The sequence below is a fragment of the Microcaecilia unicolor genome, unplaced genomic scaffold, assembly GCF_901765095.1.
Source record: "Microcaecilia unicolor unplaced genomic scaffold, aMicUni1.1, whole genome shotgun sequence".
Lineage (NCBI taxonomy): Eukaryota > Metazoa > Chordata > Amphibia > Gymnophiona > Siphonopidae > Microcaecilia > Microcaecilia unicolor.
Window position 1 is genome coordinate 38,124 of NW_021963331.1, and position 25,267 is coordinate 63,390.

The window sequence follows — 25,267 nt, forward strand, 5'->3', positions numbered from 1 at the left end:
GACGGAGTGCAGTTGGAAACGCCCAAATCGGCTTTCGATTATACCGATTTGGGCACCCACAAGGGAAAGACGTCCATCTCCCGATTTAGGTCGGAATTTGGGCGTTTTTCTCTTTCGAAAATAAGCCTCATTGTCTCTTAACTGGCTAGGTGCTGACTTTGCATCTAGAATGTCCCCAAACTAGCCGGCTTTGACTTAGGCGCTTCATTGGCACTATCTGGTTAAGTGCTACCGCAAATGCCTGGTTAGTCCTGACAAGCAATTCAAATAGCCAGGAACCGTTCTGGCTGTTCAGATTGCTTTGAATATTGATTCCCCCCCCCCCACCCCCAAGTTTTCAGTTCTGAGAGAGCTGTTGCATCCTGGTACTGTGTGATGGCATTGCCCACTTATGTGGGTATCATTTCTGTTGTCTGTGGAAAATATACAGTGGTGGAAATAAGTATTTGATCCCTTGCTGATTTTGTAAGTTTGCCCACTGACAAAGACATGAGCAGCCCATAATTGAAGGGTAGGTTATTGGTAACAGTGAGAGATAGCACATCACAAATAAATCCGGAAAATCACATTGTGGAAAGTATATGAATTTATTTGCATTCTGCAGAGGGAAATAAGTATTTAATCCCTCTGGCAAACAAGACCTAATACTTGGTGGCAAAACCCTTGTTGGCAAGCACAGCGGTCAGACGTCTTCTGTAGTTGATGATGAGGTTTGCACACATGTCAGGAGGAATTTTGGTCCACTCCTCTTTGCAGATCATCTCTAAATCATTAAGAGTTCTGGGCTGTCGCTTGGCAACTCGCAGCTTCAGCTCCCTCCATAAGTTTTCAATGGGATTAGGTCTGGTGACTGGCTAGGCCACTCCATGACCCTAATGTGCTTCTTCCTGAGCCACTCCTTTGTTGCCTTGGCTGTATGTTTTGGGTCATTGTCGTGCTGGAAGACCCAGCCACGACCCATTTTTAAGGCCCTGGCGGAGGGAAGGAGGTTGTCACTCAGAATTGTACGGTACATGGCCCCATCCCTTCTCCCATTGATGCGGTGAAGTAGTCCTGTGCCCTTAGCAGAGAAACACCCCCAAAACATAACATTTCCACCTCCATGCTTGACAGTGGGGACGGTGTTCTTTGGGTCATAGGCAGCATTTCTCTTCCTCCAAACACGGCGAGTGAGTTCATGCCAAAGAGCTCAATTTTTGTCTCATCTGACCACAGCACCTTCTCCCAATCACTCTCGGCATCATCCAGGTGTTCACTGGCAAACTTCAGACGGGCCGTCACATGTGCCTTCCGGAGCAGGGGACCTTGCGGGCACTGCAGGATTGCAATCGTTATGTCGTAATGTGTTACCAATGGTTTTCGTGGTGACAGTGGTCCCAGCTGCCTGAGATCATTGACAAGTTCCCCCCTTGTAGTTGTAGGCTGATTTCTAACCTTCCTCATGATCAAGGATACCCCACGAGGTGAGATTTGCGTGGAGCCCCAGATCTTTGTCGATTGACAGTCATTTTGTACTTCTTCCATTTTCTTACTATGGCACCAACAGTTGTCTCCTTCTCGCCCAGCGTCTTACTGATGGTTTTGTAGCCCATTCCAGCCTTGTGCAGGTGTATGATCTTGTCCCTGACATCCTTAGACAGCTCCTTGCTCTTGGCCATTTTGTAGAGGTTAGAGTCTGACTGATTCACTGAGTCTGTGGACAGGTGTCTTTCATACAGGTGACCATTGCCGACAGCTGTCTGTCATGCAGGTAACGAGTTGATTTGGAGCATCTACCTGGTCTGTAGGGGCCAGATCTCTTACTGGTTGGTGGGGGATCAAATACTTATTTCCCTCTGCAGAATGCAAATAAATTCATATACTTTCCACAATGTGATTTCCGGATTTAATTTGTGATGTGCTATCTCTCACTGTTACCAATAACCTACCCTTCAATTATGGGCTGCTCATGTCTTTGTCAGTGGGCAAAACTTACAAAATCAGCAAGGGATCAAATACTTATTTCCACCACTGTATGTTAAAAGTGTACAATGCTTTGTTTGAATGTAGACTGACTGACTGACTGACTGACTTTTTTCAGTTTATCCATTTGTGTTTATCTTACAGGTCACTCACTAAAATTGCTCTAAACCAAGACATGAGGAAAGAAATTAAAGAAAATCAAAAGGTTTGTCTTGATGCTTTAATTATATATAAAGTTCTGGACAAGTATTATTGTAATGGGTTTTTCTATAAGTGTTGCAGGCTGTAATTGATTTCTGATAAAGAGCAGGAAATAATTTTAAAGTTTAATCTCTTCCTTAATTAAAATAATTGATTTTAAGCCCAATTTCCTTTCTTTTTTTTCTTCATGATTTCATGACTTAGCCTGTTCTTTTATATTATACTTTACTAATTGTGCTTTAGTGTGTATATGAATATAATAATTGTTTAAACAGTAGTAGACCTCCTTTGTCAGTTTTTTTCCACAAATCCCTAGTCGTTTGAATGTGCTGATGTGAGTCATCCATCTATTTATGGGTAAGACCATAGATGTTCCTTTTTGCATAGTTTGGGCAGAGTAAGGAGGGGAGGTGCTGCACGACTAATATTCTGCCAGTGTCGTTATGCTCATATTAGCCCTCTCCTCAAGTCACTTCACTGGCTTCCTATCCGTTTCCGCATACAGTTCAAACTCCTCTTACTGACCTATAAGTGCATTCACTCTGCAGCTCCTCAGTACCTCTCCACTCTCATCTCTCCCTACATTCCTCCCCCGGGAACTCCGTTCACTGGATAAATCTCTCTTATCTGCACCCTTCTGCTCCACTGCTAACTCCAGACTCCGTTCCTTTTATCTTGCTGCACCATATGCCTGGAATAGACTTCCTGAGCCGGTACATCAAGCTCCATCTCTGGCCGTCTTCAAATCTAAGCTAAAAGCCCACCTTTTTGATGCTGCTTTTAACTCCTAACCCTTATTTTATCATCCTCACTTTAATGTTCCCTTATCTCTTGTTTGTTCTGTCTGTCCTAATTAGATTGTAAGCTCTGTCGAGCAGGGACTGTCTCCTCATGTTCAAGTGTACAGCGCTGCGTACGTCTAGTAGCGCTTTAGAAGTGATAAGTAGTAGTAGTTGTCTAATCTATAATTTTTCCCCCAATTTTAAATCTATAAGTGAAGTGTTATGTTCTCATCCTGCCTAGAGTAGAATTGAGGAAGTCGTTTGATCTCTCTTTTAACATTGACTAAACAGTTAACATTTTGGGTTTAGGTTAATTGTAACTAATTGAATGTTACAGAATTCATTAATGTCTATTGTTAGAAATATGCTAGTATCGGATGTCAGTCTTAACTTACTTTGATAAAAAGTGAAGTTTTCCAGTGCCGCTCTTTTAGACATGAAATGGTATCTTACATTAAGTTTGTTTGTGTGTTTCTGTGAGGTTAGTGCTAGAAAGTTTTTTTTTTAGAAAATATCTTAAAATTTAATGAGCTATTTTAAATATATTTCCTTTATATATCTTATATATGTTCCATTCTTTGATATGCATATGTACTGTTTTAGTAATAAGATTGTTGGTATTTTTTATAATTTTTCTATATTTACAACAGTTTTGCTTTATGTTGACTAATATCTTCTAGTACATTATGAATATTTATAAATTTATAATTTTTATATTTCTTTTTTAATAACTGTTTGACCACTGATGTAGACGCTTGCGTGCGTCAAAACACAGCCCGTGTCTAGTCTTTTAGTTTTTCATCATAATAAAGACTGTTGGGATTCATATCTCCAGTGGTGATTCGTCAATGCAAATAGTATACCATTCTCTATAACGTTATGCCAAGAGAAACTCAAATGTTGTTTTCCCAGCATGTGTTTACCTTAGGAATCTACACTTCACTTGATATAATTTAGTTTAACTGGACCTCAATGCATCCACCCTTGGCACTTCACCTTTAAGGGTGAACAAGCCCTTTCATTACAAAAGAACGCCAAAGTTGTATATGGAGCTGATCCTATCACAGGTCCTTTTTTTTTTTTCTTTTTTACCCAGACCGGTAGTTCAGACACCAATGTAAAAAACTCAAAAATTGAAAAAAACCATTGGATATCTTACTGTCCCCCTATTTATTTTATTACGCTGCTTTTATAACACTGCCATATCCTTAATTGTCCTTATTGCAGTCTTTTTAGCGTCTTCCAGCCGGCTGTTGTGTTCCTAGCAGACGCTCAATGCTGGGTCTTCCTTCAGTAGGTATACCCGGTGTTCTTATTACTTTTCTTGCATATCTGTTCCTTCTACATGAATGTCTCTTTTCGCTAATTACTTCGCTGCTTCAGGAAGAAAACTTTTAATCAATCATATGCTCAATTCGGTTCTCCCACCTAAATTAATCCAAGGCCTTCAAAGACATAATATACATAGGTTCCTGAATTTAGGCCCCCCCAAACTTTAAAAGAAGACTTGCAATATTCATCAAGCTTGATAATCTGAAAAGATGGCACCTCAAAAGGTCTGTGCTAGAAGATCACAAAGCTCTTGCAGTTTGGTACGTACACAAAGTAGAGGAAATAACTGGAAACAGATTATTCTCACTTTGAAAACTAATAATAAAGTTTTAAAAGTGATCCTTTGTTTAATAGGTACCCAATGCAAAGTTTTTAAAATAGGAGTTATGTGCATTTATGTATTTATTGTCCCTGTATTCTTCCACTTGTGTTCTGAAATAATCACGAAAGACACTCTTGTGGTACCAAATTTTTCAGCTGTAAAATTTAAAGTAACCAAATGCTGTTCTCCCAGTTTTTTTTTTTTACTGATTTTGTAGAATATGCTTCTCCTTGAGATGGGTTCTAAGGCATGAGTGGATCACTCTCAAAATTACAAACTTAATCTTGAACTTCAGTACTATGATTGGTTACACGAGTACAACTCTTTATTTTGCTTTTTCTCATTTTAGCATTTTTTTCCTATTTTAGCATTTTCCTCATGAATTAAGCAGTAGATGTAGAATAAAGATATGCTACTTTGCATGGGGAGACCCAGTTTATCTGTATCTTCCAAGGAATTCTCAAGAATGTCTGTGGCCTAATCATTCTGTAAAGGTGCATAAATATGATGTGTATTTGGTATCATTTATCCAAATTGCACAATTTGGCCAGAAGAGTATACTTAATGGTTGGTTATTGGTTCAGGTTTTACATCTGTAATTTTCAAATTACGGTGAAGCAAAATAGATTTTTGATAGTCAAAACATAGAATGTCAAAGATTTATGTATGCTTAATATTACAGTCAAAACTGTTCATAATCTGAGAAACTATGTTTTTATCCCAAATCCATAGTGGTACAATACATGGAGTGCTCATCTCAATTTTAGTAGAGTCTACATTTACTATTTCTATCATTGTTAGGTCTTGTATTCTGATTTTATTTGTTTCCTCAAACATATTCAACAAGTATGCTTATGTAGAGCTAGTATGTATATTTCTCCGACATAAAACATAAAAGTTGTTTTTTATTCTCAAAGCATTTTGCAGAAACCCTGGGAATTCAGCCTGGTGATGCAAGCTTGTATATAAATGGACTTCATATTGACTTAGAAACTGATAATTTATTTAGGTAAGACATTAAATTTAATTATGTTTTTTTTTGTTTAATCAGATACATTTATATTCATTTTAATTTACATGATTTCACACTTAGTTCAGATAATTTGTTTCCTCCTATCCTGCAAGTTCTGCTAAGACCACTTTCTAGAACATTCTTAGTGGCCCCTGTATTTGGAGTTCTTTCAGGCTGGAAAGATAAATTTTCAGTTTATGTTTAAAACATCAACAGAATCCAGAGTAAAACTACATTCATATATTTAGAGGTCTGAATTCTTTGTTTATTTATTGAATGAGCCTCTCTGCTTGAAGTTAGTCCTGTCCTCACCTGCTCTTGCTGAAGACAAGGAAAAAAAAAAACTTTCAAAGGTCATTTAAGAATCCTAATAACTAGCAGTTGATGAAAGATAATGTGAGTCCTTGAAACATTGTCATCAAACCTGCAAAGGAGACTGTGTAGTGATGAACATACTCAGCTCTCAGTCAATACATGCCATAGGAAACTGGCTAAGAAACCCACACAGGGTTATATAAAACAGTTGAAAAATCTCATCAAAACACTTCCAAAGCAAGTACAGCCACATCTAAAGAAACTCATAACAAACCACTCTTTTGTGGACATATTTTACGTGCTACCTAAAATCCATAAACCTGAAAATCCTCTCAGACCAATTATATCAGTATTGACACAATCACAAAGGAAATATCTGGACTTATAGAGGGGATTCTTTAACCCTTAGTGCACAAGACAAAACAGTTCCATACAAGACACCACAGACTTTATGAACAAATTCGAAAACATCAAGCAGCTACCACCAGCTCTTCTGGTCGCAGTGGATATAGAATCGCTATACAGCAACATTCCCCATTCGGATGGCATAGCTGCATGTGATAAATTTTTACATTTATATACATTTTAACCAAAGTGAAATTTTTACATTTATATAAGTTTTAACCAAAGCGGGTAACAAAATTAACATATATAATACAACCATAAAAAGCTTATAATAAACTTCAAAAAGTCCAAATGGCAGTGACTAACGCCCACTGCCTTTATTCCACAAATGCGTTCACAAATTCATAAAAGCATCTGACCTGGACCAACAATACAAACTGGAAACTGTTACAAAATTAATCATATTTGTGCTAACTTACAACTATTTCCTTTTCAATCATATCTGCAAATCATGGATACTGCTATGGGCACCCAGGATGACACCACCTATGCAAACCTTTTCATGGCAGAACTGGAGAAGACATTTTTGAATACAGACTAAACCCCTAAAATACTACCAGTATATTGATGACATTTTTATGATCTGGACTCAGGGAGAAGAGAATATCAAAGAATTTTAAAGTTCTTTGAATGAGTAGCATTCTTCAATCAAATTCAAAATTGATTACTTCAGAGAGTCAACTTTCTAGACACCACAGTCTCTATCAACAATGGCTATAGTCAAATATCTATATACAAGAAACAGACTAAGATGCAGCTACCTCTATAATTCTAGCTTCCACCCTTCACATACAAAAAAAAAATCCATTATACATAGCCAAGCCACGTGATACCACGTGCCAAGAGACAAAGAAACACCTCAAAATTCTGACTGAATTCATCAAACAAAAAGGATACAACTCCAAAATCTCTAAGAAGATTGTCTCCTCCCTCAAAATACCCAGGAAAAACCTATTGGAGTACAAAGAAAAGAAAACCACAGAGCAACTGCCTCTTGGTAGTTACATATAATCCAGAGCTAGAAAAACTTGAGAAGAATCATAAAAGATCTATAGCCACTACTCCAGGAGGATGAATTACTGAAACATATCCCCAACTTCACCTATGCTGACCCTATGACAACCACTTAATCTGAAACAAAAATTTAGTGAAAAGTAAGCTCCCGGTAGAAGCTGAAAAAGAGAGTGGTACACTTCCCTGCAATATACCAAGCTGCAAATTGTGCCAACACATATCGCAGGACCCCAGTGTCACTCACATGAGAAAAACATTCAGCACGAGGGGATCCTAGACATCCTAATCTTCAAATGTAGTGTATATTATTTAGTGCAAAAATGTGAAGAAGTATGCTATGTTGGGGAGAGAGCCAAATTCTTAAGACAAAACTGAACCTATACTGACACCACATCAAACACCATAGGGTGACACCTCTGTAGGACAACAGTTTTCCAGACCAGAGTACCATATTAATCACTTTATGATGTGAATACTAAAAGGAAATTTCAGAACCATCCAGGAACATAAAACGTTTTGAAGTTAAAATGATTAAAATATTTTGGCACCCACCAGACAGGACTTAACAAAGGTCTGGGTTTTCTATCAAATTATAGAAATTATTTTCACCCTCTGATCACTCATCTATCTCTTCCTCTTTTTCTGTCCTCCACCCCTTACTATTCCCAGTGAGTCTGTCATTGGAAGTCTTTTATGTTTCACATATTTATTCTATTCTGTCATTTGCTTATTTCTGATGTGAAGGAGGTATTGCCTTAGAAAGCTAATCAAAAAAAAGCATTTATTAAAAACTTGTTATACTGCATATTCCAAACAAGTCTGTCATTGAAAGTCTTATGTTTCACATACAGTATATATTCTATGTCATTTGCTAATTTCTGATCTGAAGAAGGTATTGCATTAGAAAGCTGATCAAAAAATGTATTTGTTTATTAAAAACTTGTTATAGTACATATTCTAAACAAGTGGGTCCAATAAAAAAGGTATTATCTTTGTTTTGTTTTATTTATATTTATTATAAATGAAATAGAAAATTTACTTGGCATAAAATTGTAATACTAACATTTTCTTTGGTTTATATGGTGAAAGGCTACTAGAAGAAAGTGTAAACCTTTAAAAACCCTTTAGTGTCCAATGTTCCCGTAATAAGCCATATGGGAACAGATTGGTGGGAACATTGGACACTAAAGGGTTATAGGCATTGCATGCTAACTAACATAAATCAAAACTAGATTTGCATAACCCTGAAGCAGATGAAAGAGAAACTGGACAATGTGAAAATAAAGTACCAGAATCGGAGGAAATGTATCCAGTGGAACTATAACAAAATAAGTGAAATGGTTTCTTAACTATTTTTCTTAATTTTGTTTTTAATTTAATAAATAGAAATTAAAAAAAAAAAAGGAAATTAAGGTATTCTCTGAGGACATGTAGAATGAAATTTTTACTACTGTGTGATTGTCATCCGACAGAGCCCAGCACAGGAATGCTCCCCACCATCATTTCCAGAAGCCTTTGGCAGCAACTCACCGCACATACACATGCTTTCCCACCCACCATCACTGTGTAGGGACCAGCTCAGTCTTCATTTTTCTACAGAGCATCGAGGATGTGTTGTGCTGCTTGTCCCCCACAGCTTGTATTTTAATTCTTCACCACAGCATTCCAGCGGTGTTTTTTTATATTCTATACAGTATGTAAGTTAGTCACGCAGGGCCACTTCCACATAGGCGCCCCGTATAAGAGGCTCCGGGAGGCTTAGCTGTGACCTTCCCCGCCTGCCTTCTCCTCCAATGTAGCCCTGCCAGTACAGTCAAGAACAAATTGTATCTTCTGCCTCCGCCACCTCCCCCCCGGCTGAGCCCGCCCTCAACCCCCCGACAGCCCTCTATTCCGTTCCTGCTGCAGCTGCCCTGCATTTAAACCTGTTATTTTAAGTTGCAGCGGCGGCTCGAGTCCAGCCCTTTCCCTTCCCGCTCAGAGCCCCGCCTTCCTCTGATGAGGTATTTCCTGTTTCCGGGAGGACGAGACATTGAGCAGGACGGGAAAGGCTGGAGGCGAGCCACTGCTGCGACTTAAAATAACAGGTCTAAACACAGGGTGGCTACGGAATGGAGGGCTGTCGGGGAGCTGAGGACAGGCAGGTGGGGCTGGGTTACACCTTGAACTTGGGGGCTGAGAAGAGGACTGGGGCAAGTCACCGGACATGGATGGGAGGGGAGGACAGGGTAGTGGCAAAGGAGAATCGTTGGACATGGAGGGGAGGGCAGAGGAGAATCGCTGGACATGGATTGGAGGGGAGGACAGGGGTGAGAGGAGAAATCAGTGGACATGGAGGGGAGGGTAGGGGAGAGAGGAGAATTGCTAGATATGGATGGATGGGGAGGGGCCAGAGGAGAGAGGAGATTTGCTTTATATAGATGGAGGAGAGGGGAGAGAGGGAGAGTTGCTGGACATGGATGGATGAATGGAGGGGAGGGCAGGACAGGAGAGAGAGGAGAGTTGCTGGGCATGGAGGGGAGGGAAGACAGGAAGGAGATGCACATGGAATGGAGGGGAGGGAAGAGAGGAGAAATCTGGACATGGATGGAGTGGAGGGCAGGGAAGAGAGGAGAAATGCTAGACATGGATGGAGGGGAGGGAAGATAGAGGAAGTAAATGCATATGAATGGAGGGGAGGGAATGAGCAGAAATGCTGAATATGGATGGAGGGGAAACTGCTGAATTTAAGGGCTGGATCGGAACACTTTGAGGGCAGATGCAACTGGAGGAAGGATAGGGACAGGGCTACAGATGGTAGACAGAACGCATAAGGACATAGGAGGATGGTGGACATGGTGAGTGAGCGAATAGAAAAACTAAATGCTCAGCAAAGGTAAAAAAAAAGTTTTTTATTCAGAATTTATTAATTGGAATATGTCAGCTTTTGGAAATGTCCATTGACTTCGGCATTGCAGACATCAGTTTCTATGGCTCTGAGAGCTGTACAAGATACTGGAGATGCATCAACATTGAGAGGTCTTGCATCTTCCTCAACATCGAGTGTTGACAGCAGAGTGCATCCTTTAATCCCCTCTCAAGGGTGAGGAAGAATTCACCATGGTCTTTGCTTCCCCTCAAAGCACAACATGAATGATATGGCAGCTTCCACCTAGCTGAAACCAGTTCACAAATGCACCCCAAATACCTTTGAAGGATGTGACCACTCTGGCTAATCTCCAGACTTCGTTTATGGCAGCTCTTGAGGAGTGTTCAGGACAATGCTGCAAGAGCAGATGAAATGCCTATTTGCTTGGTTATGGCATTTAGAGCATCAGTACCAGCATCTCAGGTGATCAAGATTTGAGAAACTCCAACTTCCTCATCATTCCCTGGTAGTTGAATCCGCTCTCAAAAAGGCCAAGAGTTCTAAGTTTCACTCCTCGGTGTTCTTGGGAAGGGGGCTAGGACCCGCATGTGCTTGCAGAATATTGTGCTCAGCATGATGGAGTTTACAGACAAAGTCACCCAGGAGAAGGCTGAGGAATTCTAATAGCCAGAGAAAGTACATGGTCCGGGCAGCCTATAATGCTTTTGATGGTACGGCTTGCAGGGCCTGTGCCATGGGGATTGCGATGAGCAGGGCCTTTGCCATGGGGATTGGGATGAGCAGACTTGCCTTGCTGCGTTCTTCAGACCTTGAACCAGCAGTTCAGAAGAAGCTGTTCGCTGTTCTATACCAGGGAGAAACCTTTTGGTGATAAGGTAGAGGAGGCTGCTGACCTTATTTAAAAAAAAAACAAACACTCTGAAGCCATCAAATCACTCTTAGCCCTCTTGTAGCTCAGTTTTTTCATATCCAGGAGATATTTTGGTTGAAAGCGATGGAGGTCCTGCTATTCTCAAGGATCTGGGTATCCTCCCCCTCTCGATCTTCTTAGACAAATCATGAATCTCATTCTACCCACGACAACAGAGGGCCCAAAAGTTCCAGATAACACACTCCAGTCACAACAGGTGGCAAACTTTTAAGTGGCTCCAGAAGAGCATAGCTGCAATCCCAGTAACCATTCTGAAAGACCTTCTGGTAGGAGGAAGACTGAATTTTTTCCAGAAAAGGTAGCCCTTTATAACCTCAGACCAATGGCTTCTCAAAATAGTCTGGACTTGTTTGCAGTTCAGTTGGAAAGGTTTCCACCACATTTGCCAAATATTAAAAAAAAATTATGTGGCTCATTTCTAGTCTTATCAATATAGTTCTGTGGAAAGTTATTATCTTTGAAGACAGTGTAATTATTGACATGTAACTTTTTTTTTTTTAATTTCTAGAAGTCTTTATTGACATCCAATAAACATTAACACAGTAACTATACAAAATTGCCCATGGAAGGCAAATCAGAAATCTCAAAATACAACCACCTCCTCCTCCTCCCCCCTTCCCCCCTCGGGGAGTGACAGACAAAAACAAAGTTTTGGATTAGCGTAAGATTAAGAAAACATGAACACTTCTCAACATTTATAACAATTTTCTCCAACCTCTCCCCATTTCTTCTTCCACTTCCCAAGAAACAACCACCCCTATCTCCCACCCAGTCTGTTCCATGTAAAAGGAAAGTCCAAGGACCAGGATACTCAGCAAGCAAAGCCAGTGTCCAAAATACAGAAAACTGCCTGTAACCTCCCCTCTCCCTGTACACTCTCATCTTCACCCCACCACAATTCGAAAGGCATAATGAGTGAGAAAAGGCTCCCATATCGTTTCCCATTTAGAAGGCATATGGTTCCGAGCTGCCACCAAATGCTCCATTTCATAAATGTACCAAAGTTTGTTCACCTATTTCACAAAAGGTGGGAACCGTAGCCTGCTTCCAGTGACTGGACAGGGTCACGTGCAGCACTCGAAGCATGACGCTCAAAGAAGGATTGAGAACAAGTTGAAGCTAGGTGGCTTCTTAGGAAGCAAGACTACAGGATCCCATTGAATCGGTTGAGCCAACCAGGTCTTGTTGAACAGCTCTCCAGTAAGTTTTAGCTTTGACACAGCTCCACCAAAGTTGGCCCATAGTTCTAGACTCACCACAGCCCCTCCAACAAAACGGAGATGTGCCAGGAAACATATGGTAGAGACGAGTTGTGGTGAGGTATCAACTATACATCACTTTATCTGCAATCTCCTTAAGTGAAATAGAAATAGACACTTTTAGTAAAGCTTTCTCCATGATGGTCCAATCATCATCCTCGAGGTGAATCCCCAGTTCCTTCTTTCAGTTCACTCAATGAAGAATGTATGGGTGAGAGCTTTTCCTTTGGTGTACTTATAAAGGCAAGAAATCAGCCCTTTAGTATCTCTGGAATTGTCACATAAATCTTCCAAAAAAGAATTTGTCCCTCAGCATAAATCTCTTAATATGGGCTGCATTCAAAAAATGTCTCAACTGAGTGTAAGCATAGACACCTTGGGGAGGGAGATGAGAAACTTCTGAAAGTGTGGAAAAGGGAATCACTGTCTCATCATTGAAAAGCTGTCCCCAAATTGCCAAGCCCAAGAAAGCCCACTTAGTAAAAATTCTAGGAACTAAGCCTGAAGGGAACAAGGTATTAAATAAAATAGGAGTATGTCTTGATAAAACCAAATCTAGTGTAGAAAAAATGGTATCCCAATAATAAGTGGTCAAAATGGAAGGGCAAAGATATAAGGGCAAGGCTCTATGCTTACGAGGAAGCCACATCAAATGTTACAAAGATCGAATTCCAGCCAAAGCCTGCTCCAAATGAACCCAAAGCTTGTGAGGTTGAGCCTGAAACCATTCAAGAGCGTTAGGAGTTACAGACCAAGAAAGGGATCTGGGTGTCGTCGTCGATAATACACTGAAACCTTCTGCTCAGTGTGCTGCTGCGGCTAGGAAAGTGAATAGAATGTTGGGTATTATTAGGAAAGGTATGGAAAACAGGTGTGAGAATGTTATAATGCCGTTGTATCGCTCCATGGTGCGACCACACCTTGAGTATTGCGTTCAATTCTGGTTGCCGCATCTCAAGAAAGATATAGTAGAATTGGAAAAGGTGAATCGAAGGGCGACTAAAATGATAGCGGGGATGGCACGACTTCCCTATGAAGAAAGACTAAGGAGGATAGGAGCTTGGAGAAGAGACGGCTGAGGGGAGACATGATAGAGGTATATAAAATAATGAATGGAGTGGAACAGGTGGATGTGAAGCGTCTGTTCACCCTTTCCAAAAATACTAGGACTAGGGGGCATGCGATGAAACTACAGTGTAGTAAATTTAAAACAAATCAGAGAAAATGTTTCTTCACCTAACGCATAATTAAACTCTGGAATTCATTGCCGGAGAACGTGGTGAAGGTGGTTAGCTTAGCAGAGTTTAAAAAGGGGTTAGACTACTAAATGGACTTGGGAAGAATCCACAATTCCAGGAATACCATGTATAGAATGTTTGTACGTTTGGGAAGCTTGCCAGGTGCCTTTGGCCTGGATTGGCTGCTGTCGTGGACAGGAAGCTGGGCTCGATGGACCCTTGGTGTTTTCCCAGTGTGGCATTACTTATGTACTTATGAGCCTTTGCCACTTTATAATACCAGAGCAAATTGGGATCCTCGCCCTTTTTCTGGTCTCTATAAAGAAAACTACGAACCAAATAAGGTCTCTTGTTATGCCATACAAGTCTAATCAACTGATCCTGAAGACCAGACCAAAAAGCCATGGATAAGCGAAGAGGGAGGACCTGAAATAAATACATCAGATAAGGAATAATAATTTTTACCATAGCTATCCTGCCAAACCAGAAAAGCTGCAGGTGGTCCCACCTTTCAAGATCTCTATAAAAAGTGGGGGATAGTTCACAGAAACCAGGTCTGCAAAATTAGAAGTCAGAGTAACACCTAAATATTTAATCCCTCTCTGTACCCAGCAAAAAGAAAAGGAGGATTGTAAAGTATCAGGACATTCCCCAGAACCACACCTTCCATTTTGATCATATTGACTTTAAAACCTAAAATGGGTCGAGTAGGCTGAAACCTCCTTCAGAAGGTTATGAAAGGAAATTAACAGACTGGTGAGAGAAAGCAGATCATCATCAGCAAATAAGGCAAGCTTGTATTCCATCTCTTATTCTATGACCCTTAATATCTGGGTTCGATCTCACCGCTGCAGCAAATGGCTCCATGACCAATACAAAGAACATAGGAGGCCAAGGGCAACCCTGATGTTTGCCCCTAGTTAAAGAAAATAATTTGGAGTTACCTCCATTAATATGAACACAGACCCTATGGGAAGAATAGAAGGCCTGAATCCACCCCCGAAAATAAGAGTGTATCCCAAATTTTTGCATAACCTTGTCCTTGAAGGGCCAATGAACTGTGTCAGAAGCCTTTTTGCCGTCTAACCCGAGGAGGCACAGTTATAATTTGTCCCTTCTAGCAAAAAGGATCAAATCTATCATACACTGCATGTTGTCCATTGCCACAATGCCAACCCGGTCAGGATGAATCGGTGAAAGTAGGACAATTGCCAAACAGCCAATATTTTAGATAGTATTTTAACATCCCTATTATGATTGAGATTGGGTGATAGGAAGCACATTCAGATGTGTCTTTTCTGAGTTTGGGAATTACAGCTATCCATTCCTCCATCATAGGATGCAAGGCTTCTCCTTGCCATACTGAGTTAAGAACCCCAGCTAACAAAGAGGCCAGATCACCTGCAAAACCGTCAAGGCCTGGAGCCTTCCGTGTAGGTAAATGTTTAATAACTGCCAAGCCCACTTTAGCTGTTATAGGTCCATGTAAATAAGTGCACTGATCCTCCATCAGTAGTGAAAGGTCTTGAGCTGCCAGGTATCAAAAGCATCAGGCTGAATAGTCTGATTTGTTTGTATAAAGAGCCTGATAAAACTGTTTAAAACGATCACAAATCAGGGAGGATTTAACCAAAGGCTGACCCATCCCATCTTTCACCCTCAAATGGTTCTATCAGCCTGAAGTATGTGAAGTTTGGCAGCCAAAGGGCAACCTGGTTTATTGCAATGCACATAATGTGTGTGGTTGAATTTAAGGTGGATGAATTGCAATTGTTCTGTATATATTTATTTTATTTATTTATTTATTTATTGCATTTGTATCCCACATTTTCCCACCTATTTGCAGGCTCAATGTGGCTATCTATATATGCTATCTAAGTGCAACTTAGCCACTTGGAGATCCCTCAAAATGGAAGGATCCCGATACCTTATGACGCTCCTCTAGTTGGCTGATTTAGGAGAGGTAATGAGCCACCTGAGAGCGCTGAATAACCACCTTAAGAAAATATCCTCTAGTCACCACCTTTATCGCATCCCAAACTATACCTAGGGAGGGACCTGAGTTCAAATTAAATTCCAAGTAATCCCAAAGAGTAGATCTATAACCAGCAGTAACCTCCTCTTCCTGTAGCAAGAGATTATTCATCACCCATTGTCTATTTCTATCTTCTCTAAAAGAAGCAATAGTGACCCAAACCGGGGCATGATCTGAAATAATATTGTTAAAAATACCTGAAAAGCCCCCACCATTGGGCAGTATCTGTTCAAAAATAGGTAATCCAATCTGGAATAAGATTCATGAGTATGGAGAAAAAAACGTAGTCCCGAACCATGAGGTGAGTTAGGCACCAAGTATCGAATAAGCCCAGATCACTAATCAAAGTCCCCAGTGCTCGTGACACCTTATCATCTAGAGCCGACGCCACAGCCATTCAGTAAATTATGGGGTGCATGGTAGTTTTAAAATCCCCTGCCATTAATTTACTCTGAAGAAAGGCTTAACAAGGCTGAGCACGAATTTACAATAATAGACTCTTGGCGCCAGATGCACAAAGCTTACTGTGCTATTAAAGTTTGTTTTAGACTGGTTCTAGCCTGTGTACAGCAAACGTTTACATATCTAGTAATGCACAAAGGAGTTTTCCGTGGCTCTAACGTGTGCCATTAGCAGCCACCGAGAACCCCATGCAAATGTACTACAGTGAGTTCATTAGTATTCTAATAAGCTCATTCGTAGTGTGTATTCCAGGGGATGCACAGCTCCAGAGCAGCCTTAATTTAACAAGCAAATTTTATGGCTGCTCTGGAGCTATCGGAGAGGAGAGAAGCACAAGCAGGAAGCTATAAAAGGCTGCCTGCTTTTGCTTCCTACTTCTCACCTCCCAGCCCCCCCCCCCCCCCCCCGAATATTTTAAAAAATTTTCCTGGTGGTCCAATGGCCCACAATACCCCCCTGCATCTTGTTTTCTTTATTTACCTTTTGGTCAATTAGACCCTGACCCCACCCCAATCTGTATTTAAAGTTTCCCTGGTGGTTCAGTGGACCACCCCCCCCCCCCCCCATGCAACAGGAACCTTTATTAAAAATTTTACCTGGTGGTCCAGTGGACCAAACCTCTTCCCCTGCGCTGGCACACACCCCTCCCTCTCACACCCGACCCACACCCCCTCACCTCCCTGCACCTTTACAACAAGGTGGAGGCAGGAGCGGGCCTGCCTGGAACAAAATTGTGGCGTCCAGGCCCTGAGTGCATTCTGAGATGCACTGGGCAGGGCTAAACACCATATAAGGAAAAATCTTCCTTATATGGTGTGTAGCCCCACACAGTGCATCCCAGAATGCACTGGGCAGGGCCTGGGCACCGCCATCTTGTTCTAGGCGGGCCTGAGGCAAGAGCTGTTGCTCCTACCTTCCTGCCTCCACCTTGTAAAGGTACAGGGAGGGGCAGGATGGGGGTCAGGTATGGGATGGGGTATGTGTCCACATGCAGGGGAAGGGGTTTTGTCCTCTGGACCACCATTGAAATTAAAAAAAAAAAAGGTTTGTGGGTTCACAGGGGGTTGCGGGGGGAGGTTATGGTCCGCTGGAAAAAAAAGGTTGGGGTGGTCAGGGTCCATTGGACTACCAGGGTAAATTTTTAAAAAAGTGTGGGGTCGGGATGGTCCAGTGCATCAGAGATTTGACAGCGCGAACTCGCAGACAGTGAGGATGCACAAGGGGGGATCCATGCGGTTCATTTGCATATGATCCCCTTTGTGCATTGCTGGTTGTTAGCGATTCGCTAAATTTTAGCGAGGCAGCCATAGTTTATGAATGCCTTTGTGCATCTGGGCCTTAGTATTCATTTGGAGCTTACATGGAAGCTAGTGTGATGTCCAAATGATCTAGTAAAAGGTGAAGAAAGATATCTCCCTTCCAGGTCTTGCTTAATGTTTATAACCTGTACCTTTACTGAAGCATACATCAGAATGGCCACTCCTTGTTTTTTGGAAGCATCCACTTTCAGAAGCACAAAAAAACATGAGGATACTGAGGCTGAGACAAGAACTTCTCATGGTGATGCTTTAAGTGTGTTTCCTATAAAAACCTCACATGTGGTTTTAAACGAAGCATATCCTTAAACCAGAGGTTTTCAACCTATTGGGGCACAACCAACCAGTCGGGGTTTTCAGGATATCCTCTGTAATTGTCTCTTGTTAGGTGACTTCAAATCTTTGACATTATAGGTTAAATCAGCACAAGAATCACATACCATAAGGTCTTATAACACCCACTATCCTCCTCTTCCTACAAATCATTTCTATAGCGCTACTAGGCATATGCAGCACTGTACACATATATGCAGGTACTTTGTCTCTGGAGGGCTCATGATCTAAGTTTTTGTACCTGGGGCAATAGAAGGTTAAGTGACTTGCCCAAGGCAGTGGGAATCGAACCCAGGTATCCAGGATCAAAGCCCGCTGCACTAACCATTAGGCCACTCCTCCAAATGCAGATCCTGGCATGCCCACTACAACAACCACTTCTTGTCAGAGAACTTGGCAAATCTTGCTACGATATAACGAGGCCAGTTATCTTGCGGTTTAACCTAGAGAGCATTGAGCTCTTTCCAGTTCAATAGAGGCAAGATCGCCCTTCATGCTCAAAAGTTGAGAGCAAATAGAGTGCACTATCGTGAAAACACTGGCACTGCTCTCAGGGAGGCCTCGAAATCCTAAGTTCTTTCTGCACCCACAATTTTCCAAATCATCCATTTTATATACCAAATCATTGTATTGCATAGTAAATTGAGTAACTCTGAGTCAGAGGTAGATAAAAGCTCAGCATCTTCAACCTTAACCTCCAGTTATTTTAAAAATCAAAAAGTTGGCTAAAATTGAGACCTATGATGTACATGGTGTAGGAATCTCAATGAAAATTTGATATTCCCGAGTGACACCTCCAAAGGTCCAACATAAGCCTAAAGTCAATTTAAGGAGGTGCACTGTTGGTTTTGAAAACCCTGCTTTTTGAAAGTGTGCCTTTATGTGGGCGTTTACAAAATAGGCTTAAAATAGTTTTCTTTATGGACTTCACATAGGTATCCTAAGCCCACAAACTGCAAAGGTTCAAGCGCCTTGGTTGCAGAATCTCTGTGGTAACTTTTGGGTGCTCTTAGAACTTTTGGGAGGCCTGCTTTGTAGGGAGTGCAGGTCAAAATCCATTACCATGAAATAGAAGGTACTATAGAATGTAGTTAGCTATACCTCTGGAGATGTGCTTCACTGTTAATGTTTACTAGTTCCTGCATTAAACAGCTGACACAGCCTAGTAAATAGGCCCCTAGGTGTTTTTTTTTCTGCAGTTGGTATTTTCTAAAGATGATACTGTTGTAAAGGATATAATCTCAGGTCATACATTTTTCTTTGTCTAAAGATGTTAAACAAAATAGGAAATGCTACTTTCTACTTACTGTTGTTCTCTATTTGAACAAAGCATTACAGAAACCCTTAAAATGGAAGGAAAAATGATAGATGGCCTTCATAATCTTGGAATCGAAGATGCTGATCTCAGCAAATTTATCAGATTACAAGTTCATCCTGTGGATGATAGTTATGCATTAGACATTCGTCATGCTTCAGTAATTGTAAGTATATAAATGTATTGGTTATATATATCTTCTACGTATTGGGTAACTGTTCATCAGTTATCGCTGTCCTTTTCTAATTTTTCTACCCTACATTGTACTTTTCTTATACTGTCTCCTATTTTGTGTACTGATTCTAGACATTTTTTAAAAATAAAGATTAGTGACATATAAAATAACTACCACTACGTGGGTAAATACCATGCCAGTGGAACATTATGAATAATATCGTTTACATGCCTGAACAGCTGGACTGGGAGAAGTATTAGGTTGCCACAAGGACAATTTAGTTCCAAAAATCATTTAAAAACAAAATAGAAAATGCTTATAGTAGAGAAACATTGAATAAACATCTGCTTTCAACACTGTTTACATACTTTTTAAGTTCTGTCATGGTACTGGAGAAAAGGTTGGCACTGCAAGGTTTTTCTCAAAATACAAATGGCTTGACATTAATTAATCTTCCTATGAAGGCACCATATTTCCTTGTTCTATTTGCTAACTATATGCAGTTTTAGTGGAACACAATTAACAAAGAATTTACAGTGATAAATGACATATGTCTTTTTAATTGGTAGAGAATTAGAAATGAAAAGAACCTGAGGAGATGCTAAATTGCCTTATTAAAATGTATACTAAAACTGATAACATTTGAATGGATTTTAATTGCTTGTTTACTATGATATCATTTATAGCACACCCCCAGGACATGAGGGAGGAAGAAATCTTACATCATGTTTATTACTTTCTTCCATTTAGGGAAGTCTTTGCAGATTTTTTTTAAAATAGTTATCAACTTCAGTACACAGTCATTACAGCGAATGTAAAAATACTTTTTTTTATTAAGGACTTTCTTGTTTTTTCCTCATACCTTTTTAAATAACTTAGTTCATCATGATTCTTAAACCAAAGAGAGATTTGTTTATTTTATTTATTTGTTACATTTGTACCCCACATTTTCCCACCTATTTGCAGGCTCAATGTGGCTTACATAGTACCGTAAAGGCGTTCGCCAGTCGGTTGATAACAAATACAAGGTTGTATTGTGGTCGAATGAGGTAGGTGTGTGTCAGGCAACCGTGAAGGTCGAAGGGAATGAAGATTGTATATTATCCTGTACGATCATTAGTTGTGCTGTGTTGCTGGGTATGAGGATTTACGTTGGATCGGTGGGGTAAGCCTTTTTGATAAGGTTGGTTTTTAGAGATTTTCTGAAGTTTAGATGGTCATGAATTGTTTTTACAGCTTTTGGGAGTCCATTCCATAGTTGTGCGCTTAAGTAGGAGAAGCTGGATGCGTAAGTTGTTTTGTATTTAAGTCCTTTGCAATTTGGGTAATATAAGTTTAGGTATGATTGTGATGATCCGATTCTGTTTCTGGTTGGTAGATCTATGAGATGATTTTTTAAAATAACCTAACATATGAAGTTCGTTGCTTATAATTTGTGGTAAACTGTGTGCTGTCCTATTCTACCAGGATAAGATACTGAAGCTTTCAAACAAGTTGAGCCATTTTCTCTGATATCCCTTTAAAAAAAACCCAAATATTGTGGCCTAAAAGTTATGCTGTGCTATGTTTTAAGTATTTTTCATATTGACCCAGTTTATTTCTTTAGAAAAATAGTTATAAAATATATTTACCAATTTTGATGACCACATCTCAAAAAGATATAGTAGAATTACAAAAACTATGAAGAAAGGTGACATAAATGATAAAGAGAATGGGATGACTTCCCTATAAGGAAAAGGCTAAAGAGGCTAGGGCTTTTCATCTTGGAGAAGATAAGGTTGAGGGGAGATATGATAGAAGTCTAAAAAAACATTGAGTGGAGAGGAATGGGTAGAGGTGAATCACTCATTTACTCTTCCAAAAATACAAGGACTAGGGGGCACACAATGAAGATATTCAATAGTAAATTTAAACCAAATCTGAGAAGATATTTCTTCACTCAGTGTGTAATTAAACTCTGGAATTTGTTGCCAGAGAATGTGGTAAAAGCAGTTAGCAGGGTTTAAAAAAGGTTTGGATACTTTTCTGAAAGAAAAGCCCATAAGCCGTTATTAAAATAGACTTGGGAAAATCCACTGCTTATTCTTGGGATGAGCAGCATAAAATCTGTTTCCCTCTTTTAAGATCTTGCCAGGTACTTGTGGCCTGGATTTGCCTCTGTTGGAAACAGGATACTGGACTTGATGGACCTCTAGTCAGCCCTAGTAAGGCAATGCTTAAGTTTGCATAAGGAAATCTGGCATTGAAGTTGTTCTGCATAAAAATAATTGATGTAAAACAAATCTGCGTAGTGATGTTTTAACCAACTGTTATTCTGTAGCTAGCATTCCTATTTTTATTAAAATATTGAAATGATATGTACCAAAATATTTATAAGAAGAGTTAGATCATCATAAGTATTAATATTTGCAGGTTTGATTTTGGCTTGCTCTCTGAAAATATGAAAACCTATAGAAACTGTAGGGACTAGGAATATAATTTGTTTTTAAAAAAGCATTCTATCAACTTGATGAATACGATATCCTTCTCTTTAAAACTTTAGCATTAACTTCACCATTGTGGGGTTTTTTCCTTATAGTTCTATATCTGAATTTCCCATTCTTAGAATATTTTTACCTGTGATTTGTTCATATTATGCATACTTAAGTTTGTGACTCCAAGTGCTGTGTGTTTTGTCCAAGTTACATATGTGTGAAAGAGTAGAAAGATTACAGTTAAAACTAATGATAACTCATAATGCCATAGTATATTCACAATAAATTAACATCTCGGTTAATATTATGTACAGAGCCCAAAGAGCCTATCTTCATTTACCATAAACTTGATTCAGAATCCAGGTTTTCATTGTCTTCCTACAATGGAAGTAAGTCATCTCCTTTCTGAGGTCCAAGGGAAGTTGATTGCATAAAATAAGTTGAAGGCTCAATGTCTGGTTGTAGTTAGCTGAATTACACTTATTCACAGAAGTTCCAATAACTATGATGTGGAGAATGAAGTATACAAACTGGCATGAGCTCATTAAGTCAACCAGCCAAATAATATGGCAGCGTTGTACACAGCTTAGTACATTATACAGAAAACCTTAAAATGAATTGAGGGTCTGTACTGTGATATCCCCCTTCTCACTCAGGGTGACCTGGTTCTCAATATGCAGATCATATGCAAATTAGTGTGCTACCCCTTCTCGCTCAGGGTGACCTGGTTTCCACTAAGCAAATTAAACAGGTCTTCCCAACTGCATATTTCTCAGGCAACTCTTTATTCCAGCCCCTGGGCACACTTCTTCTAGCTTAATAATTTCATAGGTCTTCACACTGAGCCTCCCCACACAGATACATGGGCTCAGTACTAACTTCAATACTTTGGGGACTTTTAACCCCAGGCTTTGCAGCCTGCTTCTCTCAGTACTGGGACACACAGTCCTTCCTTCTTTGAACACACAGTCCTTCCTTCTTTGGACACACAGTCCAACACTAATGCTTTAGGGACTTCTTACCCCAGGATTTTCAGCCTGCTTCTCTCCTTTGGACACACAGTCCACCACAAGTCCATAGGGTTAGCCAGTATCTTCCAGGGGAATCTCTCTTCTCTGCTGCCAGCTCACTTCTCTTCCTTTCACCTCTCAGGTGGGGTATAAAGTGGTTAATTAGCTACACAGGACCCAGCCCATAACCTCCTACACCTGTGGACCTCCCAGGGCTCTCCCCCGACCTCCACCTATTCTCCTAGCACCCTCTAGTGGCCTACCCCGGATAGGACAGCCTCATACTTATCACATACCCCCACCCTTAAAATAATTGCTGCTTTACCTCAGCAACCCTCTAAGCCTTCTCCACTGAGGAGCAGCAATTCTTCAAAGGAGGGCATACACTTTTCCAGGCTCATCCCTGCTCTATCCATGGGCCTCACTACCCCCCATCTAGGCTCCTCATCCCCCTCTTAGCACATCACATGGCCCGGGCCCTTCCCATTCACTAGGCCTTGAGGGGCTGTCACTGCAGCGGGCCCTACCTGACCCTCTTCTCCTGCAGCCCCCTCCTACCTCCTGGACGCCCGACGATACCATGATCCCTCCGAGAAAGAGGAAACCTAACTACTGCTCTCTTAGCACTTCACATGGCCCGGGCCCTTCCCTCTCACTAGCGCGCCTGACGATACCATGCTCCCACCGAGAAAGGCGCTCTGGAGCAGGTCCCTTCTGACCCTCATCCCCTGCAAGTCCCAACACCTGGTTCTCAATGTCCATCTTTTTAGATCTTTTCCATCAGCCATCGACCCAGGCAAGTGCTCTGGCCTTCTCCTCTCCGGCTCCTCCGGTTTCTCAGGCCTCCAGCCTTCCTGGCCATCCGATAGGGTGCAGCCTGCAATCACAAAAAAAACACATCCAAGTGTGGCCTGTTTACTCTCCTGGCCCCCACACTTGTGCTGCACCTCCTTGTGGGTGTGTGTGTGTGTTTGTGGCCTCCTCCATCCCCTACAGCCACTCCCAAGCCTCCAGATCTTACAAATCCACCCTCACCCCCCCCCCAGGTACCCTTTACCTGGGGTAGGTGAGCAAAGTGCTTTTGCTAGAGTTGGCCCCCTCGACGGGCTTCTGGAACACGGCCTCTGGAACCTCCAAGGACACCTCCACCTCTCTTCACTGGGGATACACCGACTGCCTGGGTCTACACCCATCCTCAGCTCTTCCTTTGGCTTCACCTTTCCACCAGTAGTATTCCACTGCCAAGGGTAGCAGGGATCCTCTGACATCCTTATCATCCGGTGGCTGTTCAACAGTCAAGTCCCATCTGGGGTGCCATTTGTGATATCCCCCTTCTCACTCAGGGTGACCTGGTTCTCAATATGCAGATCATATGCAAATTAGTGTGCTACCCCTTCTCGCTCAGGGTGACCTGGTTCCCACTAAGCAAATTAAACAGGTCTTACCAACTGCATATGTCTCAGGCAACTCTTCATTCCAGCCCCTGGGCACACTTCTTCTAGCTTAATACTTTCATAGGTCTTCACACTGAGCCTCCCCACACAGATACATGGGCTCAGTACTAACTTCAATACTTTGGGGACTTTTAACCCCAGGCTTTGCAGCCTGCTTCTCTCAGTACTGGGACACACAGTCCTTCCTTCTTTGGACACACAGTCCTTCCTTCTTTGAGCACACAGTCCAACACTAATGCTTTAGGGACTTCTTACCCCAGGATTTTTAGCCTGCTTCTCCTCTTTGGACACACAGTCCACCACAAGTCCATAGGGTTAGCCAGTATCTTCCAGGGGAATCTCTCTTCTCTGCTGCCAGCTCACTTCTCTTCCTTTCACCTCTCAGGTGGGGTATAAAGTGGTTAATTAGCTACACAGGACCCAGCCCATAACCTCCTACACCTGTGGACCTCCCAGGGCTCTCCCCGGTCCTAGCGACCTCCACCTATTCTCCTAGCGCCCTCTAGTGGCCTACCCCCGGATAGGACAGCCTCATACTTATCACAGTACGCAACTGGAGTTTTTCATGAGTGAGGTTCTTTTTTTTCTTTTTCTGAGTGGTGTTTGCAGGCTGTTGGGTTAACTCTCTTATTTACACAGTGCGGTTCACCTGGATGGGGGGGGGGGGGAGAATAGAATCATCCAGAAAATATCTCACCTTATGTTTTCCAACCTGTTAAAATGTAATCTATAAAACAATTTGCAATGCTAGCTTCTCATATCAAAGCACCAAAACTTGGAACTCATTGTCAAAACTAATCAAACACAATAAAGACTATGTCATTTCGAAGTCTACTGAAAACTCATTTTATTTCAGCCTTCTACAAAACTACAAACTCAATATGAATCGACTTACACCTGACATTTTTATCTCAGATCTTATCCCTTCAATAGTACCTGCCCTGAAATCTGATCCCAATTTACTCTCCAGACTATAACACACATATTCCAACATCTTAATTCTACTTTTATTTAATCCAAGCTCTTCCGTTCTGCCCATTAAATCACCTCC

General features: G+C 41.1%; 1 protein-coding gene across 1 annotated transcript in view; it reads left to right on the plus strand.

Moving 5' to 3' along the window:
- Positions 1-25,267, plus strand: part of LOC115459199 (UDP-glucose:glycoprotein glucosyltransferase 2-like) — a gene marked incomplete at both ends in the record, with an annotated part of 97,910 nt that overhangs the window by 25,089 nt on the left and 47,554 nt on the right. The window contains 3 exons of the mRNA XM_030189060.1: positions 2,107-2,167; positions 5,517-5,608; positions 19,119-19,269. Coding sequence (XP_030044920.1) covers positions 2,107-2,167; positions 5,517-5,608; positions 19,119-19,269 — 304 coding nt within the window. The remainder of the gene's footprint in view (positions 1-2,106; positions 2,168-5,516; positions 5,609-19,118; positions 19,270-25,267) is intronic.